The sequence below is a fragment of the Aquarana catesbeiana genome, linkage group LG09, assembly GCF_042186555.1.
Source record: "Aquarana catesbeiana isolate 2022-GZ linkage group LG09, ASM4218655v1, whole genome shotgun sequence".
NCBI lineage: Eukaryota > Metazoa > Chordata > Amphibia > Anura > Ranidae > Aquarana > Aquarana catesbeiana.
In genome coordinates, this window is record NC_133332.1 from 257,437,858 (window position 1) to 257,456,228 (window position 18,371).

The window sequence follows — 18,371 nt, forward strand, 5'->3', positions numbered from 1 at the left end:
AAAATTTGAGATCCAGATCTCAAATTTTGTGTGACGGAAATTCCGATGGAAAATGTCCGATGGAGCCTACACACGGTCGGAATTTCCGACAACAAGCTCCCATCGAACATTTTCCGTCGGAAAAGCCGACCGTGTGTACGGGGAATAATTCTTGCTTTCTACTTACCTTGACCAATACTCACTGACCTTGAACAAGAATGCAGCCAATCAAATGGCAGCACACATGACCTGTAACTTTGATAAAGCCCCAGATCACACTAGAATGCGGTGCAGGAAAAACCACAATCCGGGCGCATTTCCTGCCCCACATTCAAATCATACCGCCCTTGTGATCTGCAACAGGTGTCAATGCAATGCTAACAACACCCTAAACAACATTTGCCTGCACTGGATCACATGGTACAAAACGACCATGCGGTGGCAGGGTGTTAACAAAATTGGTGCATGCACGACTTTGGTGCGACGGTCAGACGGGACCGTTGGAGGCGGATGTCAACAAAGTGGTGATTTTGGCTGGAAAGCATCAGATCTGAATTTTTTTTTTTTTTTTGATCTGATGCTTTCCAGCCTGGAGGAGAGACCCCATACCTCTCCATAAAGAGGACCTGTCACACACCATTCCTATTACAAGGGATGTTTACATTCCTTATAATAGGAATAAAAGTGATAAAAAGAAAGTGTAAAAATAAAAAAATTACAATAAAATAAACAATAAAAAAAAATTTAAAGTGCCCCCATCCCCGTGTGCTCGTTCACAGAAGTGAACGCACACGCAAGTCCCACCCACATATGTAAATGGCGTTCAAACCACACATGAGGTATTGCCGCGTGCGCTAGAGCTTGAGCAACAATTCTAGCCCTAGACCTCCTCTGTAACTCTAAACATGTAACCTGTCAAATATTTTAAAGCGTAACCCATGGAGATTTTTAGGTACCAAAGTTTGGCACCATTCCACGAGTGTGCGCAATTTTAAAGCGTGACATGTTTGGTATATATTTACTCGGCATAACATCATCTTTCACATTATACAAAAAAATTGGGCTAACTTTACCGTTTTATTTTTTAGTTCATAAAACTTTTTTTTTTTTTAAAAATTGTTGCGCAAATACCGTGTGACATAAAATGCAACGACCTCCATTTTATTCCCTAGGGTGTCTGCTAAAAAAACATATATAATGTTTGGGGGTTCTGAGTAGTTTTCAAGCAAAAAAATGATGACTTTTACATGTAGGAAAGGAGTGCCAGAATAGGCCCGGGATGGAAGTGGTTAAACAGCGCCTCTAAAACGAGCAGCGCTTTACCGCGAATCAGTGAAAGGGGGGAGTTTGGGACTTTAAATGAGGCACAATAAACGTGCCTCCATCCCTGATTCAGGTAAATAAGAAAGGAATGTGGGACTTTAAATGAGGCAATTGACTTGTGGAGGTAGAATGGTTGGTAAACATTGTTTATTTGTAACAATAGTATGAAAGAAGTAAAAATGTATTTTCATATATATACATACACATGCACACATGGCCTGAAAGATTGATATTTTTCACCTTATTGTCAAATGCCATTTCTATGACATGTTACATATTTGCATTTATACCTTTTTTATCAATATTCAATACTTCTGCTGCCAAGCTGAAACATATGTATCCATCATGTTCAGACCATGTGTGCATGTGTATGTAGATATACAGTCAGGTCCATAAATATTGGGACATGGACACAATTCTAATCCTTTTGGCTCTATACACCACCACAATGGATTTGAAATGAAACAAACAAGATGTGCTTTAACTGCAGACTTTCAGCTTTAATTTGAAGGTATTTACATCCAAATCAGGTGAACGGTGTAGGAATTAGTTTGTATATGTGCCTCCCACTTTTTAAGGGACCAAAAGTAATGGGACAGATTAACAAACATCCATCAAACTTTCACTTTTTAATACTTGGTTGCAAATCCTTTGCAGTCAATTACAGCCTGAAGTCTGGAATGCATAGACATCACCAGACGCTGGGTTTCATCCCTGGTAATGCTCTGCCAGGCCTCTTCTGTAACTGTCTTCAGTTCCTGCTTGTTCTTGGGGCATTTTCCCTTCAGTTTTGTCTTCAGCAAGTGAAATGCATGCTCAATCGAATTCAGGTCAGGTGATTGACTTGGCCATTGCATAACATTCCACTTCTTTCCCTTAAAAAACTCTTTGGTTGCTTTTGCAGTATGCTTTGGGTCATTGTCCATCTGCACTGTGAAGCACCATCCAATGAGTTCTGAAGCATTTTGCTGAATATGAGCAGATAATATTGCCAAAACACTTCAGAATTCATCCTGCTGCTTTTGTCAGCAGTCACATCATCAATAAATACAAGAGAACCAGTTCCATTGGCAGCCATACATGCCCAGGCCATGACACTACCACCACCATGCTTCACTGAAGAGGTGGTATGCTTTGGATCATGATCAGTTCCTTTCCTTCTCCATACTCTTCTCTTCCCATCACTCTGGTACAAGTTGATCTTGGTCTCATCTGTCCATAGGATGTTGTTCCAGAACTGTGAAGGCTTTTTTAGATGTTGTTTGGCAAACTCTAATCTGGCCTTCCTGTTTTTGAGGCTCACCAATGGTTTACATCTTGTGGTGAACCCTCTGTATTCACTCTGGTAAAGTCTTCTCTTGATTGTTGACTTTGACACACATACACCTACCTCCTGGAGAGTGTTCTTGATCTGGCCAACTGTTGTGAAGGGTGTTTTCTTCACCAGGGAAAGAATTCTTTGGTCATCCACCACAATTGTTTTCCATGGTCTTCCGGGTCTTTTGGTGTTGCTGAACTCACCGGTGCATTCTTTCTTTTTAAGGATGTTCCAAACAGTTGATTTGGTCACACCTAATGTTTTTGCTATCTCTCTGGTGGGTTTGTTTTTTTTTTTTCAGCCTAATGATGGCTTGCTTCACTGATAGTGACAGCTCTTTGGATCTCATATTGAGAGTTGACAGCAACAGATTCCAAATACAAATACCACACTTGAAATGAACTCTGGACCTTTTATCTGCTCCTTGTAAATGGGATAATGAGGGAATAACACACCTGGCCATGGAACAGCGGAGCAGCCAATTGTCCCATTACTTTTGGTCCCTTAAAAAGTGGGAGGCACATATACAAACTGTTTGTAATTCCTACACCGTTCACCTGATTTGGATGTAAATACCCTCAAATTAAAGCTGAAAGTCTGTAGTTAAAGCACATCTTGTTTTTTTCATTTCAAATCCATTGTGGTGGTGTATAGAGCCAAAAAGATTAAACTGTGTTGATGTCCCAATATTTATGGACCTGACTGTATATGAAAATACGTTTTTACTTGTTTCATACTATTGTTACAAATAAACAATGTTTACCAACCATTCCACCTACACAAGTCAATTGCCTCAATTAAAGTCCCACATTCCTTTCTTATTTGGCGCTTTACCGCGAATGCGGCCGCGGCCCCAGTGTGGAAGGGGTCTTATTTTGAACTAGCTGAAGTTAGCAGCTGATTGGCTACCATGCACAGCTGCACCAGATTCTGAGTGGTCCAGTTTTAGTAAATCCCCCCCCCCCCATTGTTACACATTGGCATTCATAAATACAAACATTATTTTATATAAACTCAATTAACAAAGAGAGTCTGTCTCGTTATGAAGCATCAGAACAGTAGTCAAAACCATTTTCCCTACAGTAAAAAGCATTGTTTGTGCCTATAGGTGCTTTTTAGAGGATTATGAAAAAGGCAAATGTTCATTTCCTCTAACAGCCCTTTTCCTCTTTCTGTTGTTTGTATGTAATGTATGTCTACAGTGTTATACTAGGTTATAATTGCAGTGGGATTCTTCCATTGTGATGACTTGGAAATGACTCATGTTTTAGTGGGATTTTTTTTTTTCTACTTTCTATGGAAAGTGACCAAGTTGACGTCCTGTTTTGCTGGCTCAAGTCTGTGCTTGTGGTGAAATAATTAGGATTGTCACCCTGTGGTTGAGGGTGCAGCAAACCTCCCATTCAGTTCTTATACGGAGTAAATTACTGCTAGTTCAACACAAAAATATGCCAGTCCTAGAGCAAAACACATGAGTTGCAAAAACGGTTTCTAGAACTACAGCAAAATACTCACAATGAACATGTATGGAGCTTCACATGTGTAATTCCTAGATGTTAGTGGTTAATGTCAGCAATACAGCAGAATCTGCGATATACACTGGGGAAAAAAAAAATGTTTATTATTATTATACAGGGTTTATACAGCACCAACAGTTTGCACAGTGCTTTCCAACATGGGGGCAAACAGTACAGTTACAATACAATTCAATACAGGAGGGATCAGAGGGCCCTGCTAGTTAGAGCCTACAGTTTAAAATAATACAGACTGGGGATTGGTACTCCCAGCTGTCTCTGATTTCGAGGGACTGTCCCATAGCTCCCAACTGTCCCTAATTTCGAGGGACTGTCCATGATTTGGAGCAATACAGGGAGGGGTACTACTACAGTAACCAAAAGGCGGACTTTTTAGGCATGGAAACAATGGAAAAGTGACAAAAATAATATAACATTTATTGAAAAAAGTACATCATATAAACATAGTGTTAAGAAAGAGATAAAAAAAATTAAAATGATAGTTTGTACAGTAAGCCCTTGTGCGTCTACGCGTTTCGCCGTGAGGCTTCTTCAGGATACGAACAAGGTTCAGGGACGTAACAAAAGAGAAAGGAGCACAAGTCTCACTATCTTCAATTTGGTTAGGCCTCATGTACAAAATCCCTGTAGCCGGAAAATTTCCAAAAATATGGAATGTTTATAGCAAATAGTATGTAAACTTCAAATATTGCTATAGCAGGGGCAGGTGTATGTATTGTATCCAGGCAGGAAAAAAACAACAGGACAATGGTACTGAAAGGTCCAGCATCCAAAAAGGAGAAAAAACCTTAGTGAGGTTGAGCACTGCTAGCGGCATGTGATATAGTCCATGCTAGCATGCAATACATGGAAATGAAGATAAATGAATATGCCCCTGTGAGACAGCCTGTGCAGCACCCGGCTGTCTCCCAGGGGCATATTCATTTATCTTTATTTCCATGTATTGCATGCTAGCATTGGCTATATCACATGCCGCTGGCAGTGCTCAACCTCACTGAGGTTTTTTCTCCTTTTTGGATGCTGGACCTTTCAGTACCATTGTCCTGTTGGTCTTTTCCTAGCTGGATACAATACATACACCTGCCCCTGCTGTAGCAATATTTGAAGTTTACATACTATTTGCTATAAACCTTTCATATTTTTGGAAATTTTCCGGCTACGGGGATTTTGTACATGAGACCTAACCAAAACGAAGATAGTGAGACTTATTCTCCTTTCTCTTTTGTTACGTCCCTGAACCTTGATCGTGTCCTGAAGAAGCCTCACAGAGAAACACGTAGACGCACAAGGGCTTACTGTACAAACTGTATCATTTTCATGTTTTTTATCTCTTTCTGAACACTATGTTTATATGATGTATTTTTTTCAATAAATGTTATGAATATTATTTTTGTCACTTTTCCATTGTTTCCATGCCTAAAAAAGTCCGCCTTTTGGTTACTCTAGTAGTACCCCTCCCTGTGTCCCTCTACTTCTGGATGTGGCATTAGTAGTGCTTCTTTTTCTCATTTTCTTGATTTGGAGCAATGCCCCTCTGTCCCTCATTCCACCTCATTCGTCCCTCATTTTGGTCTGATCTATACAGATGTATATAAAATGCACTTTTTTATCTTTCAAAAAGTGTTTCCCAGTGCTAAACCTTTCATCCCATTTCTAAATGGCTGCATTTGTACATTTTAAAAGCCAATATAAAGGAATAGTCACGGTAAAAAAAAGTCCTTGTGGTTTTAATTATCCTTTTTTTTGGTTAATTCTCCTTTAAGGGGGTGTGGCAGGGGGCGTGTCCTATGCCTACATACATTTGTTAGTAGATGTCCCTCATTCTCATCTCAAAATGTTGGGAGGTATGCCTGTCCTTATATTTGAACCAAATCCATCTGCCCCTTCATTGCTCCTCAAATGTCCAGGTCTGAGGTAAAGAGCAATTCATCCCATGGCACTGCATGTATATTTCTGTAAGAATAGGGACACAATTTTAAAGTTATGTAGCTCTTTTCTCTTCAGGTTGAATGTTACTCAGAAAAATTAGAGGGATTCCTTAAAATATCAGATTACGGCCACTAGATGGAGCTGACAATCATAGGAAATAAGTATATCCTATGATCATCGGCTCGATCTAGTGGCCGTAATGCAGTATTTTCTTCATTCACGCTACTCTTTATGAATGAATTACATACGGCCTGCAGAGAAAATAGTAACCACTTGACCTCCAGAAGGTTTTACCCCTTTTATGCCCAGGGTATTTTTTTTCTATTCAGCACAGCACTACTTTAACTAGCAATTGTGCGGTCATGCAACACTGTACCAAAATTAAATTTTATATAATTTTTTTTTTCTCGCAAATCTAGCTTTCTGTTGGTGCAATTTGATCAAGACTGGGCTTTTTCTTTTTTGTTATAAAAAAAAAAAAAAAAAAAAAGACCGAAAATTACCAAAAAAAAAACCACAATATTTTCTACTTACTGTTATAAAGAATATCTGATACAAAAAAAAAATATTCTGCTACATGTCTTTGTCTTAATGTCTTTGGTAAAACAAGTCCCAATAAGTGTAAATCAATTGGTTTGAAGTCAAAGTATCTACAATCTATGGTATATATACTGGAATTTACTCAGCTCTAGAGGCTATTCATGTAATGACCGTGATCAGCGACTCATATGCCCCATACACACGGTCAGATTTTCTGATGGAAAATGTCCGATCGGAGCGTGTTGTCGGAAATTCCGACCGTGTGTGGGCTCCATCGGACATTTTCCATCGGATTTTTTCCGACACGCAAAGTTGGAGAGCAGGAGATAAAATTTTCCGACAACAAAATCCGTTGTCGGAAATTCCGATCGTGTGTACACAAATCTGACGGACAAAGTGCCACGCATGCTCGGAATAAATAAAGAGATGAAAGCTATTGGCCACTGCCCCGTTTATAGTCCCGACGTACGTGTTTTACGTCACCGCGTTTAGAATGATCGGATTTTCCGACAACTTCGTTTGACCGTGTGTATGCAAGACAAGTTTGAGCCAACATCCGTCGGAAAAAATCCATGGATTTTGTTGTCGGAATGTCCGAACAAAGTCCGACCGTGTGTACGCCCTAATAGTGTGACTGTCATAGTGCGACGGGCAAACTGACACTGCTGGGAGGGAGAATAACTGACACTGATGTCACTAGTGACACTAATACAGTGATCAGTGATAATACTGTACATTGTATTAATGACACTGGGAGTTACCATCAAGGGGAAATCAAGGGGTTAAGGGGTATTTGATCACCTCTGTGGTTTTTATTTTTGCGCTATAGACCAAAACCGACCATTTAAAAAAAAAAAACACATCCAAAAAAAAAATGTAAAAAATCAAATTTCTTCATAAATTTAGGCCAATATGTATTCTGCTACATATTTTTGTAAAAAAAAAAAAAAAATCCCAATAAGCGTATATTGATTGGTTTGCACAAAAGTTACAGCATCTACAAACTATGGGATAGATTTAGGGACTTTTTATATTTTTTTACTTGTAATGGTGGCAATCATCGATTTTTAGTGTGGCTGGGACATTGCCTTGGACAATTAGTGACACTTTTTGGGGACCAGTAACGCCAATACAGTGATCAGTGCTAAAAAAAAATGCACTGACACTGTATAAATGACACTGGCAGGGAAGGGGTAAACATCAGGGGCAATCAAAGGGTTAACTGTGTTCCCTGTGTGTGCTCTCTAACTGTAGGGGGGGAGTGCTTTGATTAAAGGAAGACGGAGATCCATGCTTCTGCTTAGCAGAAACATGAGATCTCCATTTTCCTTTCTGGCAGAACAGCCATCTGCCTTGTTTACATGGGCAGACCGCCAAATGATCGCCGGGGGCTCCGGCAGCCATCACGGCCGCCGGACCTGCTGATTGGCTCCCGCTGTGTCCAATCGGAGTGGGGCTCTGGCAGCATGCGCGCACAAGAGCCAAGGATGAGAATCACGTACAGTTCCGTGATTTTGTTCTAAAGGGCCATCCTGCCACCGTAAATGTATGTGGGGCGGTCCTTAAGCTGTTATCGTTTGATTTGACCTCATTCACCCATTCACACATTAGGAATGTACATACAGTTTTACTGGACAAATGGCTCAAAATGTTTTTAAAAAAAAAATGCCTATGCAGCTACCAAAAGTGTTAGACTGACCTAAACCTCCCATCCACTTGCCGACCACCCTATAGCAGATTTATTGATACAGGGCGGCCGCACTGTACAGAATCGCTTATATATATATATATATATATATATATATATATATATACATACATGATTCTGCACTTCCGGGTAGGGGGCGCGCCTTTCCTGCTGTGATTAGTCACAGGAGAAGATGATCAGCGGGTGCCGGCCAATGGATGTCCGCCATCACCCGCTGATTGTCAGGAAGACACACAGGACGGAGCTCTGCCTATTTAAACGGGGCAGAGCTCCATCCTGGTGGGGGAAGTGATGGAAAGAAAATACATCACTTCCCTTAGTAAGAGCACCACATATAGTACACCAACACTGGCTAGGCACACATTTAACAATGTGATCGCCCTAGCTGTTTAACCCCCTTCCCAGCCAATGTCAGTACAGTGACAGTGCATATTTTGAGCACTGATAACTGTATTAGTGTCACTGGTTCCCACAAAGTGTCAGAATGTTGCCACAATATCGTGGTCCCGCTATAAGTCGCTGATCACTCGCAATTACTAGTATTAAAAAAAAAAGAAAACAATTCCAGTAAATATCCCATAGTTTGTAGATGCTATAACTTTTGCGCAAACTATTCAATATACGCTTATTGGGATTTTTTTTTTTTTACCAAAAATATGTAGCAGAATACATATTGATAATAATAATAATTCGATTTTTTTAATTGTGTTTTATAGCAGAAAGTAAAACATATTGAGTTAGTTTTTTCAAAATTTTTGGTCTTTTTTTTTTTGTTTATAGCGCAAAAAAAAATAAAATTCAGTGGTGATCAAATACCACCTAAAGAAAGCTCTATTTCATCGATCATTTTATTTGGGAATGGCGTTGCACGACCGCACAATTATTAAAGTAAGGCAGTGCCACGAAGCAGAAAAATGGCCTGGTCATGAAGGCAGGTAAATCTTTCCCGGAGGTCAAGTGGTTATACAAACCCTAAATGAATGGATATTTATTTTAGGGGTAATCATGTGTGGGTTTAACCATTTTTTTTTTTTTTTTGTGCATTCATTCTCCATGCTCCGTGTCTCATGACAGGGGGTGTGTCCCCCCTTTCCTATTTGTGCGAAAGGTGTCTCTCTCTCACTGCCATTTCAGGAAGTTGGGAGGAATGGTAACCAAGGAATTAGTTTCTGTGTACACTTTTATTATGTAGCAATGTGATCATGTTGTAATCTTTCTTTTTTTCTTTTCTTAGCCTATTAGCTTCCTGTACAAGTGGCTGTGGGGTGGCCTGATCGCTGGTGGCACCATGTTGCTTGTTTGGTGTAGCATAAAGCAGCTTGGCTAAGCCTCTGCCGGCTGCCTCCTGGGAGATTCAATGCTTTCCTGTGAAGACAAACTGAAGGCACTGCAGACCATGCTGGATCAGGCATAAGACTAACTAGTTTATTTGTTGTGTTTTAAGTGTAAACCTTTTCACATCCCGGAGTGACTGAAAATCACTGTCTCAGGCTTTTCTGCCGAACAACTGCTGAAGAATGGGGGGTGGGGGGTGGGCGCAAATACAACATATCAACATTATCTAGAAAGCTGCCATAGTGTTTGGCTTCAACAAATGTTCTACTGCTGGAATCCAAACAACGCCGCGCAAGTTGTGTGTCACTGGCAAACATTTGAAGTCGTCACCTATGCGGACTTCGCTTCAAATTTGGACGTACGTTCTTGGGATGTGACGAAGGTTGCCATGTGAACTTTTCAATTCATTCTTATTAAATTTGAACGTTTTGTTCTGAAGGCCAGTAAAGGTCATAAAATTCAAAGGGGATATCCATTTTCCCAACTTACGGCAAAGGATCCTACCATTCACACTGGTTGAGTCCCAGCGTCCAAAGATGATGTTCTGAGAAGATCAGTCCTCTCGTCTTTTAGTCTCCTGGAAAGCATCCATAGATGTTTGAAAATGCTGCCGAAAGAAGGAAATCTGCCATTCTTAATACATACAAGGACCAATGAAGACTGACATATTCTGCTCGTCGAAGGAAGAGAGCAGTAGGTTTACAAAGGAAAGCAAAAACGAACACAATCTGGATAGAAATGTATTATTATGTTATGTCGTTATTTTTTTTTTAAGCAGTTGAACATAAGCGATTCTGAAATGAACTCTAACATTGTATGAGTAGAAAATAGCATGATCACTTTTCTGGTAATGTTCACATTTTGCTATAACACAACTATTATGAAATGCAGTTCCTCCACAGCTGTTTTATATTGCTGCCTTGCTGTGTGCTTTACCTATTATTTTTCCCTTCTGCCTTTCCAGACAGATGATATATATACACTACAGGCATGGAATGCCATGCTATCTTGACTATTGTACTGTAAATTATTGAACTGTGGAATCTATGGAATTTTGATATGCATCCTATAACTAATATGATTTATATATCTAGTCAGGAGAAATATTTGGCCTTTTTTATGTCAATCCAGCAGCATTACCGTGCCCCAAGTACTATCGTTTATGCCATACATAGAGCAATGAAGTAAAATGAGTCATTGGCACACTTTCAGAATTTGTCAGCTAGAGGGGTCGAAATAATGACGACTGCGCTTCATACATCACTGATCGCCTTGTTCATCGCTGAATAAAAATTAAAACACAAACACCCTGCAAAGAAGGAGCTTTATACTTTCCTGTTTGTTGCATGGTGTGTTAAAGCATTCACTTTTACAGAAAAAGACAAACCAACACCATATGCCCTCCACACCCCCCACCCAGTTGTACTTGTCTCTGGTGATGCTGAGCTGTCAGTGCCCATGCACCCAGTCCGGTGGCCTGGGGGTTTAAAGTCCCTGTTCTTCTTGTTGTTCTCGGAACAGACCAGAGCGATTCTGATTGGTCAGCGCCTGCACAGTGAATCACTCTGGTCCATCCTGCACAGAGAAGAGTGGGCATTTCAAATCCCCGGACTGCTGGATTGGCTGTGTTGACACTAATGCCCCGTACACCCGATCGGGAATTCCGCCAGCAAAAGTCCGATGTGAGCTTTTGGTGGGAAATTTCCGACCGTGTGTATGCTCCATCGGACTTTTTCTGGAGGAATTTCCGCCAGCAAAAGATTGAGAGCAGGTTCTCTATTTTTCCGATTTCCGGAAATTCCGATCGTCTGTAGCAGTTCCGACGCGCAAAATTCTGACGCATGCTCAAAAGCATTGAACTTCATTTTCTCGGCTCGTCGTAGTGTTGTACGACAACGCGTTCTTGGCGGTCGAAAGTTCAGAGAACTTTTGTGTGCCCGTGTGTATGCAAGGCAAGCTTGAGCGGAATTCTGTCGGAAAAACCATCCAAGGTTTTTCTGACGGAAATTTCCGATCGTGTGTACAAGGCAAGTACAGCAAAGATCAGGAGGGTGGGAAAGGGTGTACGGTGTTCCTTCACCTTTACATGTTTTCTGAAAAGGTAATCTAATACTTTAAGTCTTTACTCTCTCTGAGCAGCTCTGGGCACCAATGCTAGCCAACACTGGCATTGAATAGAGTGTCCCTTGTTGAGCACTGGGGTTCCTCTCGTAGACCTCTACATCACTACTGTCCCCTGTAGTGAAGTAGGGTTAGATGGGAGGAACCACAGCACCCTGTAGGGAATAGATATTGTTGGGTCTAGAAATGTACCAGACTCTCAAATATGTTTTGGATTTAGGCTGGGTTTACACTGCAGCATGGAGTGGCTCACAGCAGGGATCCATTGCGTCCCTGGTCACCGTTACAGGTCTGATTTCAGTCCGAATGTTTGGCTGAATTCGGACCTGGAACGGACCAGAAGACGCACAGGACTCCTATGCAATTCACACCGGAAATGTGTGAACCAGCTCCATAGGGAGCCGGTCACAATCTCCTGACATGTAAATTGGATGTGGGGAAACTCTCATCCAATTCACAATAGTGTGAACCCAGCCTTAGAGAGGAAGGTCCTTGCCATCAGAGTGCTGGAGATGTTCTCTCTATATATTGCTACTGAGAATCCAACTACACCCTCCAGCATTCGGCACTTCCAGGTTCAGTGGATGCCTGCGGTCCCCCACCACATGCTGTAGTTTCTCCTTCCAGCCACTGCTACCTGTTGTGACCCAAGGCACTGAAAGGGTTATGCAAAATACCACATACCCATCTGCAGGTTACATTTCACCAAATCACCACCCTTTAATAAAATACAGTTTTATCTGCTATACTAAAATATGAATCATACGTGCTTGAAAAGAAGCCTATATGTATCATATTATGATTATTATTATTTTTTATTATTATTGTGTATTTGTTTTACAGAGAGTTCTTTCTTGAACTAATGGGAGATAAACAATCACACTGAGCTTAAGCACTCTTCTTCTATTGGTACTTTGACTTAAATTGGTTAGAATCTATGTTTTCTGAAAGACACACGGGTAAAGTATAATTCCAGCTAAAGCCCAACTAGTCTTAAAAATGCTCCCTCCCTACTTCTAACACCTATACTACTTACTAACCTGCATAGGCATGCGCACAGGGTGTGCCAGGTGTGCCCAGGCACACCCTAATCACACTGTGCAGCACAGATCCCCCCCCTACTGCCCTGGCTCCCCCCCTCCTTCCCCTCGCAGTGCTGCCGGCTTCCCAACTCTCCTCTCCCTCAGGCTGTTGCTGTGGGGATGTTTTAGGATGAGTAGGGGAAGGGACCAGTAAATATGTAACTTACTGGCCCCTTCCCTTTCATCGTCAGTGATCGTTATTATGTGTTTGAGCTTTGGGGTGCACACCCTAATGCAATAGGCTGCGCACACCTATGCTAACCTGTGTAAAAAAGGGTTATATGCTTACCTATTTTCAGCCGGTATTTTCTCCAGACCGGTCATGTGATCTGGCTCCCCTGTGTCAGCCAGCCGCAACTGCAGAAGACAGAAGGCACTGCTAACAACGCTGCACCTTGGGAGCCTATGAGCGACGTCATCGCTCCTGGCTTTCACAGCTGTTGCCAGGCACTCTCTCCATTCCCCTGTAGCCCCCACTGGCTGACACCGCGGATCATATGACCGGAGCAACCTCAAAATAGTTAAGAATACACTTTTTTTTTAGACAGGTTAGTTAGTATAGGTCAGTGATGGAGAATCTTGGCACCCCAGATGTTTTGGAACTACATTTCCCATGATGCTCATGCACTCTGCAGTGTAGTTGAGCATCACGCAAAATGTAGTTCCGAAACATCTGGGGTGCCAAGGTTCACCATCACTGGTATAGGTGTTAGGAGAGAGGGATATTTTAAGACTAGATAGGCTTTAGCAGGAATTCTGCTTTAATATTGTACAATTGTTTATTAAAGTGTCTTTATGTCAGTAAAATTATAGAAAGGAATATGAGAGTAAAGGTATGTTTGCTGCCAATAGCAACTGATCAGAATTCACTGCCATTTTATGGGAAATTATACAAGAATCCTGTCTGCGGTGGTTTTGCACAGAGCTGCTCCTCCTCTTCTTGGGTATCCTTCTGAGCGCCCTCATAGGAATCTGCCTCCTATGGGAGCACTTGTGCGGGCTTGATCCCGAGTTGGGCTGTTTGCCCACCTCCCTGCTCTCTGCTCACATGGTTTGACTGACAGCAGCAGGAGCCAATGGCTCCAACTGCCCTCAGCCAAGCCTGTGAGATAGGGGGGGGACGCAGACATGAACAGCGCTGGATCGAGATCGGGCTCTGGTACGTATCTGGGAGGGAGTGTGCTACTATAAAAGTTTTTTGTTTAATTTTAATGCAGAGAATGCAAAACCTTTTGCCTTTACAATCACTTTAAAGCTGGCCATATATGAATCCACTTCATGTGATTCCTGCTGAATTGGCCAAAATTGGTTCTTTTGGCACCACCCAGATCTACAAATCTCGATTTTTCAAATGATTTTATCAAAGGAGCCAAAGTTCTCAGCCAAATAGCACCTGCATCCAATCAGATGCCAGCTCTGTTTACATATCTTGATAGCTGACACCCGTGGCTGTTAAAATATCCAAACAGTGCCTGCATTTGAATACAATACCTGGCACTGCAGATTTGCCAATCTGCAATGTTTAGCGTGGTTGGGGGGAATTGAGTGACTTTTTAATTCAGCCTGCTGGGCTGAACAAGAAAAATCTTAACCTATATGGACATAAGGCTATAGAGCATTGGTGCTCAACCAGTGGCCATTGCAGCTCCCCCGTTCTCCTCAAGAGGTACACATTTATGTTAAGCAGTGCAGAATATGCCTATTGCACCGTTCCATTTTTTTAACCTTCAGAAATCCTATAAAAAAAATTAGGTTTACCATTAGCCATGCAACTATCAGTTCTAATATTTAATCTGAGGTTTGCACACTGTAAACCTGCATTAAGAGGCACCTGCATGCTTGTTTGAGTAGAGGCAGACATTTTTGAGGACTAAGCTATGTTCAGTCTATCTAATTCATAGAAACTAGTCATTGTACTTGATAAGTCAAAGGTGAAATGGTAGACTGCATGCTTATGAATATTAAAGAAGAATTCAAGGCACGGTATATTTTTACATAAGTAACTGATCCAGCTTGGACCAATGTAGTATGTATATACCATACCTGGCTGATGCCCCTGAAAGCTGGAAATCACTGAAGTAGACAGTGCTACTACAGTGTTCTCCATTTACTTTTGGGTCCCGTGCTGAGTGGCCAGCCTGATGCATTGTGATCAGCCAATTGTCTCGGTGCAATTCAAAGAATGCTTCTAAATGAATGCTAAGGGTTCTTTGGAAGTTCATCGGAAGTGTGACATCATCATGTAAACGGTGCCCATGCCAAGCAGCTGACCACTTGTATTCACAATGCATCAGTTGGGCCACTTAGCATGGGACCTGAAAGCAAGTGAAGATCACTGGAGTAATGGTGTTTACTTTAGTGATTCCAAGCTTCGGGGTTATCAGCCCGGTATGGTATATACATAGAATGCATTGGTCCAAGCTGCACCAATGTAACTTTGTAAAAATTTACCATGCCTGGAATTCTTCTTTCATTTATCACAAAACATGGCTGCCTCCACATCTGTTCTGTACAACAGAGAGATTGGCACATGTAAAAGAACACGTACAGTGGCCCATGTTGTCCTTCATTCATGTACGTCCTCGCCTTTCATTGAAGTCCGTCATGCTAATGCTAAGTGGTACAGAGCAAGTAGCATGTATTTGTTTAATAGTTTACAGCCAAAAGGCCTAAAAACTAACTACCAGGTCCACAAGGGAGAATTACCCAGACACAAATGTGCCTCCTTTTTGTATATGTAAAATTATATTTAACAATTATTTATGTTTAAAATGCTGAACGTGTAAACTAACCTTAACAGCTCTTTACACTATCCTATTTTTCTATGTATGTTGGCAGTTTGTTTTTTGCTTTATGAGACTAGTCTGAAAACAGGGTCAGTCTACCTGAAGTTGTTTAATCATCTACCAGTTTCTTATATCTCTCAGGATCTGTCACAGTGAGATTTGTATTGCCAGAAGGACAAGACAGCGCCACTGAAAGTCTCTTGTGTATCTGGTCTCCATTTAATGTCCACACTAGGTGCTGGTCCCAGAAGAAGCACATCCCGCTTCACATAAGCGCCAAGGTACAAAGTTCAGGGCCGGCCTCCACTGATATCGAACATTCTTTTTTATTACAATCCATCAGCTTCTGCACAGATCCCACCCTTGGCCATGCCCTTCTGATGCATTTCACCTGGATTGGGCTTAATCGTAGAGCTACCTCTATGATTAAGCCCAATCTGGATTAAAGAGGCTTGGCCAAGGGTCCGGGGACTGTGCAGAAGCCAATGGATTTGTAGTAAAAATTAATGGTTGATGTCATTAGAGTGCGGCCCTGAACTTCGTGCCTTAGGGCTTAAGTGAGATCAGTACACATGAGTTCCTGGCTCCTACACACCTTTCAAAACGAACACAAGGCAGTCTCCTTCTTGCCGCTCAATTCTTCAGTGAAGCCTTTATCACTTGGGGCTGAAGGAGGTACCTTTGTCTCAATTTCTGAAAGATATAAGCTCTCAGTTGATTCAACACACTAGGGTGACTGACCCTTTAAATATTGTATATTATTTTGTATAAAATAATTATTTCAGTCTTTGATTGCAAAATAAGGGTGGGGTAGTATGGTCAGTTCATCTTTCCTCATTTTTCTTAGAGATTCTTTTGCTGCAAATAGTTTATTGCATGTGTATACTAAATGTATTCTCTTTACAATTTTTTTTTGCCTTAAATTCTGTTATAGTCTATGAAGTAGGGATATTTAGTGCTCCCATTGTTTAATGTGTGTCTTATCTCTAGTCAGGATTAGTTCATATGCATCCTCATTTCCTGCTACTACCCACACAAATGTTATTTTAATGCAGTGTTTTCTTGGTTATTGTCCTGTACTGTTGTGTCTTGATAAAATATAATGCCACCAATGAACTGGCTCATGTGTGCTGACGCTTAATGTTTCTGTTCTTTTTATTTTCTCACACACACTCAGATCAAGTGCATGCTGGCACTGCTTGATGTGAGCACATGTTCTACTATGGACTCAGAGGTGGTACAGTCCCAGTGTATCACCTACACAAGTGGTGGTCAACTTTATTTACTACAGGTATTTATATAGCACCAACAATTTACAGCGTGCTTTAGATATATATTGTGCGTTCACATCAGTCCCTGTCCTCAAGGAGCTTACAATCTAAGGTCCCTAACTCACAGGGAGAACTTGTAAACTCCATGAACGTTCTGTGATTGGGATTTGAACCAACGTCTATAGCGGTCAGTAGCTATAGCAACAGTGAGGCTCCCACCAACCAGCAGGATAGGTATGCAAGCAGGTTGCCCTGGTGGTTGGGATCAAGCAGAAGCATAGTCGAACATACCAAGGGTCAGTAACGAGTGGTAGCAAAGATAGGGACAGCAGCAGAAGTGAACAAAGCAAGATATTGGCTAGAGAGAGCACGTTAATCTGGCAAACAGGAAGTGCAAAGGCATGGCTTAAAATAGGAAGTTCGTGTGAAGAACAAAGGGTTCAAGTGAAACAAGGCAAAGTTGTCTAACGAATCAGGCAAGGAGATGTCCAGCATCTCAGGTGGCTCAGTAAGAAGAGATACTGGCAGACACATCAGTGTGGCCTGTGACTTCACCAAAGGGACACACATACTATTCAGCATACTTTCAGCATTATAAATGATTAGAGAAAGCACACAATAAGTGCTGCAGTGCCACAGGTTGGGCACAAGGGACCTGCACACAACTTTCCATGTCTCTGAAGGTAGCTTTAAGCAGCAAAGAATATTCAGCCCTTTTCTGTCCTATACGGTCCAGGGAGCAGGCACTTTTTGACAAGGCAGAAGTTCCTGTGGACTGGTGTATGTTTCAATGGCCTGTTTAGATTCTACAAACATAACAACAGTTCTAAGCAGGTGACTAGATAGTTAGATCTCTTTTTGCAGGGTCAAAGGTTCACATTCTATCAGGAATACTATCTACATGCCATGCACACCTCTACATGTCCTCGCTATGTTTCGGATTTCCTCCACATGCATTGGTCTCCTCACATTATGCAAATGCACACTGGAAGGTCAACTGCCTTCCACACAGGTTGCCCTAGATGTGGATGTACTTGTATACAACTGTGTTAGGGACACGTGCCTGCAAGGTTTTTAGGACACGGGGGCTGATTTCAATAGTTCAGCTTTCCTCATAAAGAAAAAGGTGTTCTCTACATATCAATAAGTAAAACAAAGTAAGTATACACACCCACAGGATAATTTGCTATAACAATGGTATTGCTTAAAGTATCCACATATATCTTGGTCATGTGCACTACCATGGTTAGTACTGCTGGTCATCATGAGTAATGAGAACAGTATGTCTTTCAGACACTATGGTAAGGAAGACTGAATAATGGCAGCAATTTTCTGAATTGCCATTTTGATATTGCAGCATCAGTAATTGTCCAACTATCATGTTTTAATAATATGGTTCTCTGGTGCCGATATATCATGGAAAGCTGTTGAGTAGCTTTATCCT

General features: G+C 41.4%; 1 protein-coding gene across 2 annotated transcripts in view; it reads left to right on the forward strand.

Annotated features, from left to right (window-relative positions):
• The window catches only part of LOC141108550 (uncharacterized), a 177,898-nt gene extending 161,130 nt beyond the window's left edge, over positions 1–16,768 (forward strand). For both annotated transcript variants that reach the window (XM_073600254.1, XM_073600255.1), the window contains exon 8: positions 9,567–16,768. In XM_073600254.1, the coding sequence (XP_073456355.1) occupies positions 9,567–9,659 (93 nt within the window). In that variant the 3' untranslated portion in view covers positions 9,660–16,768. The remainder of the gene's footprint in view (positions 1–9,566) is intronic.
• Positions 16,769–18,371: the final 1,603 nt, after the last annotated feature.